The 14,586-nt window shown below is 33.1% G+C and overlaps 2 protein-coding genes and 1 non-coding gene across 4 annotated transcripts; 2 read left to right on the top strand and 1 right to left on the bottom strand.

The window, feature by feature from the left end:
* Nucleotides 1–276: 276 nt before the first annotated feature.
* Nucleotides 277–2,616, bottom strand: LOC106718764 (zinc finger protein 729). Its single transcript, XM_014512929.2, has one exon. It carries the CDS (start codon nucleotides 2,604–2,606, stop codon nucleotides 348–350), a length of 2,259 nt encoding a protein of 752 aa, XP_014368415.2. The 5' UTR covers nucleotides 2,607–2,616; the 3' UTR covers nucleotides 277–347.
* A 1,653-nt stretch (nucleotides 2,617–4,269) lies between these two features.
* Nucleotides 4,270–5,107, top strand: LOC106718611. The gene is made up of 3 exons (XR_006756567.1): nucleotides 4,270–4,403; nucleotides 4,505–4,633; nucleotides 4,930–5,107. It is a non-coding gene; the product is annotated as an uncharacterized LOC106718611 (transcript).
* Nucleotides 5,108–5,550: 443 nt separating this feature from the next.
* Nucleotides 5,551–13,805, top strand: LOC106712894 (zinc finger protein 709). 2 transcript variants are annotated; one of them, XM_045685411.1, is made up of 10 exons: nucleotides 5,551–5,693; nucleotides 6,217–6,380; nucleotides 6,909–7,039; nucleotides 7,551–7,625; nucleotides 9,258–9,387; nucleotides 10,008–10,138; nucleotides 10,555–10,687; nucleotides 11,433–11,546; nucleotides 12,539–12,736; nucleotides 13,661–13,805. In XM_045685411.1, the coding sequence occupies exons 1-10, from the start codon at nucleotides 5,558–5,560 to the stop codon at nucleotides 13,796–13,798; spliced, it is 1,350 nt and encodes a 449-aa protein (XP_045541367.1). In that variant the 5' UTR covers nucleotides 5,551–5,557; the 3' UTR covers nucleotides 13,799–13,805. The 2 variants fall into 2 exon arrangements, with proteins under 2 accessions (XP_045541367.1, XP_045541366.1); XM_045685410.1 differs by having other exon boundaries at nucleotides 6,211–6,380.
* The last annotated feature ends 781 nt before the right edge of the window (nucleotides 13,806–14,586 follow it).

Genomic DNA, 14,586 nt, shown 5'->3' with positions numbered 1-14,586 from the left:
AGGAACTTTTTTATCTTGTGTGCATTTTTTTTATTCCGCGCGGACGGAGTCGCGTGTAAAAGCTAGTTTATAATATTAGTAAGGATTAGGAAGGGCTTAAGAGACTGTAGTTATCAAATCTTAATGATTTTATTTTATACATTTTATAAAGGACAAAGTATTTTGTCTGTTTGCTAATCAATAACTATATTATAGGATTCAAGGAGGAAGCTTTTAAAATAATAATAACTCAAAGTATATTAATTTATAGTTATATTTATTTATATAAGCTATTTAATTTTGTTAAGCATAATTAGGTAATATTAATTCTAATTACAAACTAAGGAGATACAATTTCAGTCTTTACGTCAGTCGGTTGTGCTCTCCGGTTCCATATCTTGTGACAAGTTCAATTCATCCTCACCTTCACTTAACTCTGCTGTACAAAATTCACTCAAAATCATCTTACCCCTAGATGATATATTTAATTTATGTCTTAATACAGAGTATTCTAACATATTATACGATGTTAAACATGTATCACATTTGTATACAATTGTTTCTAAAGATTCCTTCAATTTATCATAGTGTATATTTTTTAAATCATCCGTGAATATCTTAATGCATTCATCGCAATCTACATTAGTTATTTTAACAAGCCATGAATAATTAGCTAAATCGTCAACATCGAATTCGTTATGAAACTTCTTTATATGTCGTTTTAAAGTTTTTCTCGAACTGAAATCTTTCATACAAATAACACAACGGGGTACAGATTTACGTTTGCCACTCCATATTAAATTTGAATGATAGATTTCTTTATGTTGATCGAATTTATTTTGACCTTTGAATAAAAGATTACATTCATCGCATTTATAAATTTCATCTTCGGCTAAATGATTTGTTTCCAAATGTTCTTTTAACGCTTCTATAGAACTGAAGGAAATTGAACACAAACCACACGGATGTGTTGATAAATTAAAAGAGTGTATCAATTTTAAATGTACTTTACAAGATTTTGCAGATTCAAATCTTCTATAGCAGATATGACATTGCGGGAATAATGTTGAATTCGGATGTTTAATTCTAACATGTTTCCTTAAACTTCTTTTCTCTTTAAATAGAGTTTCACATTCGATACATTTGTGTCGTTGCATACCAAGATGTGTATATTCAATATGTCTTCTAATATTCCTTTTCGATTTAAACCATTTGTCACAATAATCACATTTCGAGCATGATATATTACTGTGTACAATTTTTATATGTGACGTTAGGTAATATTTATTACTGCACACTTTTCCACAGTAATGACAATCGAAACTTTGCTCTTTATTATGTTTTAATTTTATATGATGGTTCAATGATTTCTGATTGTTATAAACACGATCGCAATACTCGCATTTATAACTCTGATCTGTATATTCATCATTGCTACTTGATGATAAATGAGCTTGTGGATGAAAAATTTTCATATGAAATTCTAAACTGGCAATATCAGTAAATAATCTATCACAATGTTCACAAGCGTTGACATCTGGTGGAGGTAAACAGAACTTACGATGCTCTAATAATGTTTCATTTGTGGAAAATTTAGTAAAACATACATTGCACGTTGAAAGATTGTAATATTTCTCATGTATAAAGAGCAAATGATCTTTCAATTCATGTAAACTGTTGAATGTATTATTACAAAATTCACAAATATAATCTTTTGTAGGCGTCTGTGTCATCATTTCTAGTAATGATTTCTTGCAGTAATTATAAAAATCTTGAAATGTATGTTCAGTTTTAACATGATGTCTTAAAAGAGGTTCTAGATTGAAAGATTTTTCACAATTGGTACAGTTATACATTGGTTCCGATGTGATTTCTGTTTCTTTGCATTCAGGAACATCATTTTGAGTACATAAAATTACATGTTCATCTATGTTCTCCTTCCCGTATATTTCTTTACAGCAAATTTGACAATTAAACTGAATGGAATCTGGATTGTGCATTGTTTTATTATGACGTCTCAAACTTTGATTAGACGTGTACACTTTAGGACAAATTGGACATTTAAATTCACCTCTTTCACCGTGAAACATTTCAACATGTCTTTTCAAATTTCTATTATTTGTATAAACTTTACTGCACAATTGACATTTGAGTGAATCTTTATCAACGTGCTGATGTGTTGATACTATATGAGTTATTAATGCTGATTTACTTTTAAATACCTTCTTACACATATCACATATGGGATATTCTGCATTAGGGTTGTGTAATTGATTTTTGTGTCGCTTCAAATTTCTTTCTGTCGTGAACGTCTTTTCGCACAAGTGACATCTGATATCTGGTCGTCCGCTTTGTAAATGAACTGTAATCATATGTGATGTTATATTTTGCTTTCTTGTAAAGATACGTCCGCAGATATCGCATTCTGGAAATGCTTGACCAAATCTGTTGTGTCCTCGTGACAGATGTAGTTGTAAGCCAGCAGGACTCCCGAATCTCTGGTCGCAGATTTCACAATAACATGATGAATTCATGTGATAGTTCTCAATGTGTGTTTGCAAATTGTATTTACGAGTGAATGTTCGGCTGCAGTAATCGCACACATAGTGCGTAGGATTCTGTGACATCTTACTTATCTGTAAAAACATAAAATTATTTTGAAAACAATAATCATATCTTAAGTGTAGATTAAACTTACAATTAAACTTTCTTTAGTGACCAAATAACAAATCTAAGTGAATCAAGCCATACATTAATGAATTTGAAAGTTTAATCATTACTAATATAAATGTGAAAGTAACTCTGTCTGCCTGTTGCACATTTTTAAATTTGGTACACAGATAATTAAAGCAAATAAAGGGTGATAAGGGTTAAAAGGGGGGATGAAAAGGTGTAAGGAAGTATCGTAATTTTTACAGCTGGAAGTTAGAAACTTATTTTTCAAGCTGTTAATCTATATATATAAAAGAAAGTCGTGTTAGTTACACTATTTATAACTCAAGAACGGCTGAATTGATTTGACTGAAGTGGTGGGCAGGTAGCTTAGAACCAGGAAAAGGACGTAGGATAATTTGTACCCCGTTTTCTATTTTTTTTTTTATTCCGTGCGGACAGAGTCACGGGTAAAACCTAGTTTGATGTAAATAAAAAGATCATTTAAAGTTTGTAAAAGTTTAACCCTCAAGGGTGTAAAACTACAATAGAGGATGAAAGGTTGTATGAGAATATGAAAGATTTATGTGAATATTTAGTATGTTTTGTTGTAATGTTTTATAAGCTTAAGTAAAATAATTATTCTAAATAATTAAAATGCTACCAAAAGACAGTATTTCACGAGGATGAAGTCGCGGGCAAAGTTAGTATGAAATAAACAAATGGGAAATAAATAATGGTAAGTCCTGATACTGTTATTGGAAATTAATCTATGAACATTATTGACCGGTCTTTTTTTTGTTTTCGAAACCCTATGTAATTGCAGTCAGTGCTTATATGACTTAATACATAATCTATATATATAAAAGAAAGTTGTGTTAGTTACACCATTTATAACTCAAGAACGGCTGAATCGATTTGACTGAAAATTGGTGGGCAGGTAGCTTAGAACCAGGAAACGGACATAGGATAATTTTTACCCCGTTTTCTATTTTTTTTTATTCCGCGCGGACGGAGTCGCGGGTAAAAGCTAGTATATAATAAATCGATATTCTAATAAGATTCTTAGAGAGGACGAAATGATAATTATATACCTATGCATGCTTAGAAATCGGACTTACCTTAAATCCTTATATCTAAATATTACATATTGTCATGGATGCATATGTATTTACTTAAAATTAGTCCATTGTAATAATTCCGGTTGATTTTACTTTTGGTAAGGTATAAATATTAAATACATTTTATATCAAATGTCAGGTCAAAATGTCACTTTCTTAGAGAAATAAGATCGATAATAAGAGTTGATGTAGTCATAGAATAGAAAGTTCCTTAATTGAAGTTTTTATTTAATTTAAAGAAAATATACTTAATTAGACTAAAGGCTTATTTCTAGTAGGGGACTGGACTTTCTGATGATGAATTGGTGCTTGCTACTTTTTCTTGCAATTTACAGATTTTTGCTGCTGATCATTTGCTGTCACAAACTCAATTGTTCTTTGGTGCGTCTTCGAGCGAGCCGGTTAAAAAATAAAAACGTATATTTTAGTTTTTGGAACGAAGTTCCTTATTTTTAGTAATTTGTATTTAAAATACAATCTATTAGAGTTAATTTGTTTTCCTTATGGTGATAAGTATTTAAATATTAATTAATGTAATCGTTTAAAATGTTGACTACCGAAATCTGTCGAATATGTTTGAATAAAAATGTTCCTATGTTTATGCTGAAGAATTCATTACAAAATTTATACGAAACATTAACAAATGGCTATGTAAGTACATGAACAAGATCTTTATTTAAAAATATGAAAATTGAACCGTCGGTTGGTTTTTCTTAGCAACTATTTCATTTCGTAAACGAAATTATTTTCAGATTCATTCTGTTGATAAGCCGGTATTAGCTTGTTTCATTTGTTATGCGATAATAAAGAGGTGTAGAAAATTACAACAACAAGCAATTAAGTCTAATGAACTTTTAGAAAAGATATGTGATGGAGATGAGGTAAATACTTAAATAATATATCTTTTAAAATATTTAGTTTCGATAACACAAACATTTTTTCCCAGTTACAAATAGACAGAATTCTTAACGCGATCTACCTTTTTGAGGTCTTCTTTAACTGTGATTTTTAATGTTATGATTGTAAAACTATAGAAAACTTAGATAATTATTTTTTTAACTAAAAAAAATAGCTACACATGTAATATTAATCTAGTTTCATCTACTGTATGTATAATGTTTTAAATTCGTTTATAATAATGTGTCACAAAAGTAACTAATAAATCTACATCTTACAGCTTTTCCAGTTGATTGAATCTCAGAAAAATCAACAAGAATATTTTCAATTCACACCTATTTATCATTTACAATTAGAACCAGGAAATGAAGGGGTAGATTATAAATCAAAGATTAATTTTATACCAACTTTAATTAAAAATGAAACGGACAATAGAGTTGAAGAGGACGGAATTGATAATCAAGGTAACTGTAAAAGTCTAGAATTAAAGTAATATTATTAAAGTTAACAAGACATAAGCCCATAAGTTAAGTCGCTCAGCGGGCGATGGAGAGAATTATGCTTCGTGTTTCTCTACTGGATAAACTCTGGAACGAAGAAATTCGATGGAGAACCATTGTAAATGACGTAATTCTCAAAGTCAGTAGTCTGAAGTGGAAATGGGGAAGGAAAATCTTAAAATGGAAGGGGTCCAAGAGCATGGGGCGTCCTTCCTCCAGGTGGACCGACGATATAGTTTGCACGGCGGAAAGTTGTTGGATGCGGAAGGTGGAGGACCACATACTGTGGAAGGCATTGGGAAAGGTTGCCCAGCAGTGGGCAGATAAAGGATGATGATAATGTGTCTTGTGGACGGTCTTGTTGTTGTTCACTCTACCACTAACTTTGTTTTAGACTCGGGTAGTACTATGGGGTTAAATTTTGATACATTCCAAGAAAGGATTTCCGATTCAGAAGATGATATACCTCTGATTGCTATCGGTTCAAGAAAGATAAAGAAAAATACAAAAACAATAAAAAAAAGGAGAAATAAAGATTGTAAAGGTAATTATTTCTTAAAATATTTTACTTTACTATGCCATTTTGAAATGTCTTCTTTTTGAAGCTAATCTTACTAATATTATAATCTAGCTTTTACTCGCGACTCCGTCCGCGCGGAATAAAAAATAGAAAACGGGGTAAAAATGATCCTATATCCGTTTCCTGGTTCTAAGCTACCTGCCCACCAATTTTCAGTCAAATCGATTCAGCCATTCTTGAGTTATAAATAGTGTAACTAACACGACTTTCTTTTATATATATAGATATAGATGGGAAGGTTTAGATAGATGGATGGATGTTTGAAAGTATCTCCGGAATGGCTCAACAAATTTAGATTAAATTTGGCATAGATGTACAGTATAGTTTAGAAGAACACATAGGATAATTACAAAGTTTTTTTTTAATGTCACGAGGATGGAGTTGCGGGCGACTGTTAGTAGTCTGATTTTAGGATTAGGATTAAAATTAGGCCTCTTACCCTAAAATTTATGGTCTTATGATATCTGTGTTTCTTTTTAAGATAAAGTGGATGCAAAAGAAATTGAATTAACTGAAGAGGAACAAAGACTGGAATTACTTGAGCGAGCAACTTCGGATAATTATTTAAAATCTCCATACAAATGTGAGAAATGTTACAAAGGTTTTGTTGATCCACAGGCTTTTACTAATCATATGGAGAAACATGAAAAAGTAAGTATAATAAGGTCATTTATTAAATGTTAGCTATTATACAAGCTTTTGTCCGCGACTTTGTCTGCATATAACCTTAAATGTAGATTTAATATTTAATTTTCCAGAATATATTCTATATGTAGGCCGAATTTAATCAAGATTTTTTTTCTTTCCTAAGATCTTTTCCTGATAGTAATAAAAAAAAAGTAAGAATTATTGAAATTGAACCAGCCGTTTATTATTATACCAACTTTCCTTAAATTAAATTTAAAAAAACAATAGCTTATGTGTTTTTCCAGACTATGTTCTACATCTGTGTACAAATTTCATCAAGATCTGTTGTCGTTCCAGAGATATCTTTAAACATATATCTAAAACTTAATAAGTAGTCTATGTGTTCTTCCGGACTATGTTCTATATATCTGGAAGAACACATAGACTACTTATTAAGTATTCCTCGCAGATAGAGTCGTGGGCGATAGCTAGTTTTTTATAAATTAATTTAGTTGATAAATAAAAAAAAATTGTTTTTTTTTTAATTTTCAGAGTAGTGGCCCATATGAATGTATAATTTGTAAACTTAGATATACAAGTAGTAGACAGTTGCGAGCACATGTTGCCTCTGCACATGCACGTCGGTATTCCTGTACAAAATGCCCTCATCGTTCCCATACGAGGTAATACCCTACTAGTAGGGTAAATAGTATCACTTAAATTACTATATTTTTTATATATAAGATATCTTTTCTAATTTAATTGATTATTTTTCTTTCCTTGTTAAAATGACAGATTTGCATTTACATGATCTGCATTTGCATTTATATTTTTATCAATTTACTCACCCCCTAAGTTTAATGGCGTGAAAATATATCGTCTAAAGCTTGTCTTAAATATAGAGCTTTTTATTACAAAAATAATTATTTAAAAATATATTGTGATTGTTATGATAATGTGTTATAAAGAAATGTGTGTTTACGCTTTATTGTATTAGTAACTAGCTTTTACCCGCGACTCCGTCCGCGTGGAATAAAAAATAGAAAACGGGGTAAAAATTATCCTATGTTCGTTTCCTGGTTCTAAGCTACCTGCCCACCAATTTTCAGTCAAATCGATTCAGCCGTTCTTGAGTTATAAATGGTGTAACTAACACAACTTTCTGACTATATATATATAGATTATTATTTTCAGACATCAAGCCAGAGATCATGAGAAATGGCACAACGGATATACATATCCTTGTAGGATATGCGGACAGAAGTTTCAGTAAGTTATTACATATTTTTATTTAAAAAAAAAAAAAAAAAAAAAAACTAGTGGTCGCCCTCGACTTTGTTCAGAATTTATAAAAATATTAGGTCCTTACATATGAAATTGGCGTTTTCGTACTGGCCACTTTAATCACGAATTTCTCCTCTTTGGTAAGGAATTCCAAATTCAAATTTGTACAGCTATAGACTCATGTATTTGTGGTTCGATGACCGTCATTCATTTGTTTTTTTCTTCTGTTTTTTTCTGTTTGCGTCACTCATTTTACAAAATGGAAAACTTAAAATATCGCATTATTTACGAGTACGAGTTCCGCCGTGGCACTAGTGCTGCGGAAACGACTCGAAGGGTGAATGATGTGTATGGCGGTCGTGTTGCAAAAGAAAACACAGTTCGTTTTTGGTTCCAACGTTTTCGTTCTGGAAATTTCGATCTGCAGAACAAGCCCCGTGGACGGCCTGAGACTCAAGTTGATAATGAAGAGTTGAAGGCTATTGTGGAAGCGGATCCATCGCAAACCACGTCCGAGTTAGCTACAGGCTGCGATGTTAGTGATAAAACTGTTTTAATTCACTTGAAGCAAATTGGGAAGATTAAAAAGCTTGAAAGGTGGGTACCTCACGAATTGACTGAAGCAAACCGGCAAACGCGCGTCGACTGTTGCGTTACATTACTAAACCGGCACAATAATGAAGGTATTTTAAACCGAATCATTACCTGTGATGAAAAATGTGTTCTTTACGATAATCGAAAGCTATCAGCGCAATGGTTGGATCCTGGCCAGCCAGCCAAATCCTGCCTCAAGCGAAAATTAACCCCAAAAAGTTACTTGTAAGCGTTTGGTGGACTAGTGCCGGTATTGTTCATTACAGTTTTCTCAAATCTGGCCAGACTATTACGTCTGATGTCTATTGTCAGCAATTGCAAACCATGATGGAAAAGCTAGCGGCTAAACAACCTAGGCTGGTCAATCGCTCCACGCCACTGCTGCTTCACGACAACGCTAGACCACACACTGCGCAACAGACGGCTACTAAATTAGAAGAGCTTCAATTGGAAAGTCTAAGACATCCTCCGTACTCCCCGGACCTTGCTCCAACAGATTACCATTTTTTTCGAAATTTGGATAACTTCTTGCAAGGGAAAAAATTCAACTCCGATGGGGCAGTCCAAATCGCCTTCAAAGATTTTATTGATTCCCGTCCGACTGGTTTTTTTAGTAAAGGGATCAATGAACTACCTATGAGATGGCAAAAGTGCATAGAAAATAATGGTTCATACTTTGATTAATTAAATATATTATATTAAAAAATATTCGACTTTTTGGTCCTCCCATACAAAACGCCAATTTCATATGTAAGGACCTAATATATATCCTATGTCACTCTCTAATACATAAGCTATCTTTCAGTGAAAGTCCCGTCAAAATTGGTTCACAGGTTTCGGAGATTATCCGGAACAAACTCTTGTGGATAAGCATACAGACAGACAAATATTTTGAAAAATTGCTTTTTTTATATATATTTTTTTCCAAAAGGTGTCATAAAGTGCAATCATTTGTATTTTTTTAAGTTTTTTTTATTAATTACATTTAAATTTATTCTTTGATACTATAATTTTTATTTTCAGAAAACCTACATCTTTTTTAACTCATATGCGTAAGAATCATTCAGAACATGTTTGTGTGAGATGTGGTGATAGTTTTGTTGGAAGACATGGACTTTTGATGCACATCAGTAAAACACATAGACGTGAACAGGTTAGTTATATTATAAACTAGCTTTTACCCGCGACTCCGTCCGGGCGGAATAAAAAATAGAAAACGGGGTAAAAATTATCCTATGTCCGTTTCCTGGTTCTAAGCTACCTGCCCACCAATTTTCAGTCAAATAGATTCAGCCGTTCTTGAGTTATAAATGGTGTAACTAACACCACTTTCTTTTATATATATAGATATAGGTTATATTGCTGGTTTTTTTTTCTCAAATAAGCTACAAAATTGCATGTAAGTCATAAGAGAATTAAACAAATGCTATTTAAAAAAAATTATATAATTTGTAACTGGTTTTTTTTGCAAAAAAAGAAAAATAAGTTTAGAAAATTATTATAATTGTCTTTTGTTTATTTTAAATAAATGTCAAGACAACTCGAATCTTGTTTCAAATATATATAAAAACTAATATTTGCCCGCGACTCTGTCTATGCGGATTTAAAAAAAAACTTAATAAGTAGTCTATGTGTTTTTCCAGACTATGTTCTACATCTGTGTACAAATTTCATCTAGATCCATACATTTAAAAAATATAATATTAGTAAGATATTTGTAACTAATTTACTAAAATATTTTATGTTTTGACTAAAAAAAAAATCTAATTCCAGGAGAAAGAGAATTCTGAAGATTCAGCAGCAGAAAGATTCTGTTCTGATTGCAACATACAGTTTTTAAATTTAAATGCATGGAAGAAACATGTATTGACGTCATACAAACATACAATGAGAAATGATAACAGGTAAAAATAAAATAAAATAAACAAACTAATCCATATTTTCTGAAAAAAAAAAATCACTTCAGTCTGATGATTAGTCTATTTCCCTTCCCTTTCTGTTCTTATAAGGAAAGGATGGGAAGGGGAAGTGGATTTGATGGAGGAGGAGATGAATAGGAAGGTTAAATATTCTTTTTCTGTGTGTTCCCTTCTTCGTTGATTAAAGTTAGTCAACACATCTGTTATTGCAGATGTCTATGAGCAACGATCGCCTCGCTATTTCGGCGAATCCAGGTCGCCGTATGCTCATTTGCCAACTAATGATATAAAAAAAGATAGTCTTTAATAACATTAGCTGAAATAATATTTTGATAATTTTAATATTAATTTGTCATCTCACCGGGTCAGATAAGTTGATGAGACTATAATTATAATTTCAGTAATTGTAATATTTGCGGTGTAGCTGTGACGTCAGAGAATCGAGGTTCACATATGCGTAACCATATGAGGGAGCTTCGCCCCTCAGTACCAGCACCCGAAGTCCCCGCAACACCAGCACTGCAATGCTCACAGGTATTATTAATATTTTTTATCTATTAATAATAAAAAAATAAAAAAAAACAAAAAATTAGTTTTGGGAAAAACGCCTGTCGTTTTTAAATAGCAATTGACATTCAACAAAAATGGTATTAATAATTATTTAACCTCTTTTATTGTTTTGATGTCATTTAATAAGGAACTACTTAGGAATTACCATTTTCCCTTCTTACCCTTTTCATATAAGTAAAGGATAGGAAGGGCAAATATTCTCTTTCTGTGAGTCTTCTCCTCTGTCAGTTTAATGTAGACAACGCATCAGTAATTGCAGATGTCTACAAGTAGTGGTTGCTTCGCTATTTATTTTTATGTTACTAGATGGCAAACATGCAAGCGGTCACATGAATTCGCCGAAATAGCGAAGCGACCACTGCCCATAGACATTCGCAATTGCAGATGCGTTGTCTACCCCCAATAGACGAAGGAGACGCACAAAAATAGAATATTTAACCTTCCTATGCATCTCCTCCTCCATCAAATCCACATCCCCTTCCGATCCTTTCCTTATAAGAAAAGGGCAGGAAGGGAAAGAGTACTGAAATAAGTCCACACTCACAGTGACTGTAGGTAGAATTATTTCAACTTGACGCCAGTTTTCTGTAAGGTCGTGGTATTTCACTGAGTGAGGACAATTCCTTCAACTGATGTTGTTATTACTGACGTCTAACAATGTTGCTATTTACTTGTAAATAAAAAAAAGATATATTTATCTATTTTCCAGTGCGAAGGTCAATTTATATCTCGATCCAGACTTCAAGCTCACGTGAGACGTGTTCATCTCGGACTCAAGTACGATAAGAATGTTGTCTGTGAGATGTGCGGCAAGAAATGTACCGTTAGTATACATTGGATAATATTATCTATATCTATATATATAAAAGAAAGTGGTGTTAGTTACACTATTTATAACTCAAGATAGGTCGAACTGATTTAGCTGAAAATTGATGGGAAGGTAGCTTAGAACTAGGAGACGGACGTAGGAACTTTTTTATCTTGTGTGCATTTTTTTATACCGCGCGGACGGAGTCGCGGGTAAAAGCTAGTCTTATATATATAAAATAAGATAAAACAATTATTTTTACCATTATGACACTCAAGGGAAGGATATTAATCCAATGACACCTCACTGGTCAGGTTATGGATTTATGTAATATTAGTTGTATCCAGCAATTCCGTCTGTGTTGAATTAAAAAAAAACTTAGTAGTCTATGTGTTCTTTCAGACTATGTTCTACATCTGTGACAAATTTCATCAAGATCTGTTGAAACATTCTGGAGATATCTTCAAACAAATATACATCTAAACATTCGCATTTATAATGTTATAGTCCAATCGCGGAGCACGAAGAATTTGGTACATTGAACTGTCATTACCTGTCTCTGTCACTCCCGCGTATATACAATGAGTCTCGCTCGCACAGATATAATGGCCGCCGTCCTCAGGGATTGTGAACCTTTTATTGGAGACTATAAGGTTTGTTGTTGTTTGCATAATGTGGTTTTGGTTGGCCTTGAGTCACGACAAAAAGTCCTTGGTTTGCTCGACCTTGACTTTACTTGTAATATAAAATCTAAATAAATAATTTATATAATAACTATATTTGATAAGTTCTATATTTGGTAAATTTTCTTTCTCCTTCAAATAATTCATGTAAACTGCACTAAATACAAAAATGTTTGTGACCACTGTCAGTAGGTAAAGAGGTCTTTGTACGAAATTCTTCGTGCTCCGAGACTGGACTTTTGTAAGAAGTAACATTATAAATATAATATATACTACAAAATACAATAATATCTTTATTATTTGTCTTAACTATGTTTATGTCAGTCAGCAGCAGGTCTTCGTTACCACCAGCGAGTACACACTGGTGAGAGGCCATACTCATGCGCACTCTGTCCTGCGCGCTTCGCACATCGCGCACGACTGCGTGTACATGCGCGTACACATTCCGGCGACAGACCTTACGCATGTCATACATGTGATAAACGATTCACGCAAAAACCAGCACTCAATAGACATTATAGAGTAAGTTCATAAACTAGACAATGTGTACAAATGAAATTTTTCAGATTTTTTAGGGTTCCGTACCTTGAAAGAAAAGACCCATATGAAAACTCTTAGAGGATCATTTTTTTGTCATGGGCTATCTTGGTGGGGGCCTTGATTGCCAATTTAAACGATCCCGGGAAGTCGGTAACATAGAGTGGTCCTACGTTACCGTTATAGTGTGGATCCACAGGGATCTCTCCTGGGGAGATAAGTGCTGAGGGTTCCGGTGTGTTCCTTGGAGATCCCGGAATCCTCTTCTTTTTGTACTTGAGTTTGGCCACCGAAGGGGGTTTTAGTGGGTTGAATCCCACACAACCTTATATTTCCCCCCAAAAGGCAGGGTATCTTTAGAGGATTTCCCCCCGACACCAAAAAAAAGTGTATATACCTTAGTATAGCGTGGCGACCCGTCGCCACGGCAAGCGTCGCCACGCCAACAATTCGGTTTACAAGTGATCCTATAGATGTTTCACATCAAAAAGAATTACTTTTTTGTCTATCCGTCTTTCTGTCAAAACTATTTCTCTATGGAACAAGTATCAAGCTGTAATTTATATCAAATACTCATGTCTATTGTAGCTTGGTGTTGTGAAAAAATTAAACTTGTAAGTCAATTATCCGCAAATTTTTAACACTTGCAAGGGAATCAAAATCAAAGTTTCTTCCCGTGAACTCAGAATATTGAAAATGGATATAAAGCAATTTCTTATAGCACAAATAAAGGAAAAATTGCGAAAACATATTTGTACGGAACACTTGATGCGCGAGTCCGACTCACACTTTACTTGTTTTTTTCTAATTACTAATCGTGAATTTCTGAGACGAAAATCTCCGTTTAAAACATATTATCTCTTTGTCTCAGAAACTCACGGTAAATACTGTCATGTCTTGATTTCTCAGGTCCATTCAGGTGCGAGACCGTACGCTTGTACGCAATGTACAAAATGTTTTAGTCAATCCAACTCTCTCAAGTTACATGTACGTACTGTACACCTCAAGTTGCCACACGTCAGGAAGAAAGATAACGGCCAGCAATAAATTGTATCAGAAATTGTTGTTTTTTTATACCCAGGTAATAACAAGTGTTTTTAACCCAAATGTGTTAAGACACTATTTGTAAGGCCTACAACAGTGATCCAAGACACTGAAATCAGTAACATTTTGGGAATCTTTGGCCTAATTTGATTATTCTAAGGAAAATTATGGTTATATGAAATTACTAGTTGTCGCCCGCGACTCCGTCCGCGCGGAATTTGATAAAAAAACTATTAGTAGCCTATGTTTTCTTCCAGGCTATGTTCTACATCTATGCCAAATTTCTTCAAGATCCGTTGAGCCGTTGTGTAGATATATTCTAACAAACATCCATCTAAACATTTCTGATATTAGTAAGATTTATAAACATGTTCAAGCTATGAAAAAACAGAAAAAGTAGTTTAATTATAAAGAAAAACCAATTGTACGAAATATATTTACATTTAGAGACAGACAATACTATGGACAATCATAATATTTCTGTCCTCATCCCACTATCTGAACCGCTGGGCATAAATCAATCTGTAACAGGACAGCTCACTAGCGCCCCTTACCCATGTTAAAATATTATGTTTTTTATTTAATTTTCTATGTAATTAATTAATTATTGTTATAACCAAATGCGATAGCTGCGCCTCTTTCGTCTGTTCAGGGTTCAAAATTATCATGGTTTGACTATAGTAAAATCTACTAGTCTTCTAGTTATTTAAAAAAAAATAAAAAAAAATGGGACCCACCTGCAAGTACTTCCTTTCGATTAAAATAATTTTTATCAAAATCGGACCACCAGG

This window comes from Papilio machaon, chromosome 29, assembly GCF_912999745.1.
Source record: "Papilio machaon chromosome 29, ilPapMach1.1, whole genome shotgun sequence".
Taxonomy (NCBI): domain Eukaryota; kingdom Metazoa; phylum Arthropoda; class Insecta; order Lepidoptera; family Papilionidae; genus Papilio; species Papilio machaon.
This window is presented reverse-complemented; position numbering and strand designations above follow the sequence as displayed.

Coding starts and splice junctions, on each gene's coding strand:
- LOC106718764 (XM_014512929.2), bottom strand. CDS start 2,606: ATGTCACAGAATCCTACGCACTATGTGTGCGATTACTGCAGCCGAACA.
- LOC106712894 (XM_045685410.1), top strand. CDS start 5,558: ATGGGGTTAAATTTTGATACATTCCAAGAAAGGATTTCCGATTCAGAA. Junction 10,688..11,432: donor CAGCACTGCAATGCTCACAG/GTATTATTAATA, acceptor TCTATTTTCCAG/TGCGAAGGTCAATTTATATC. Junction 12,737..13,660: donor CACTCAATAGACATTATAGA/GTAAGTTCATAA, acceptor TTGATTTCTCAG/GTCCATTCAGGTGCGAGACC.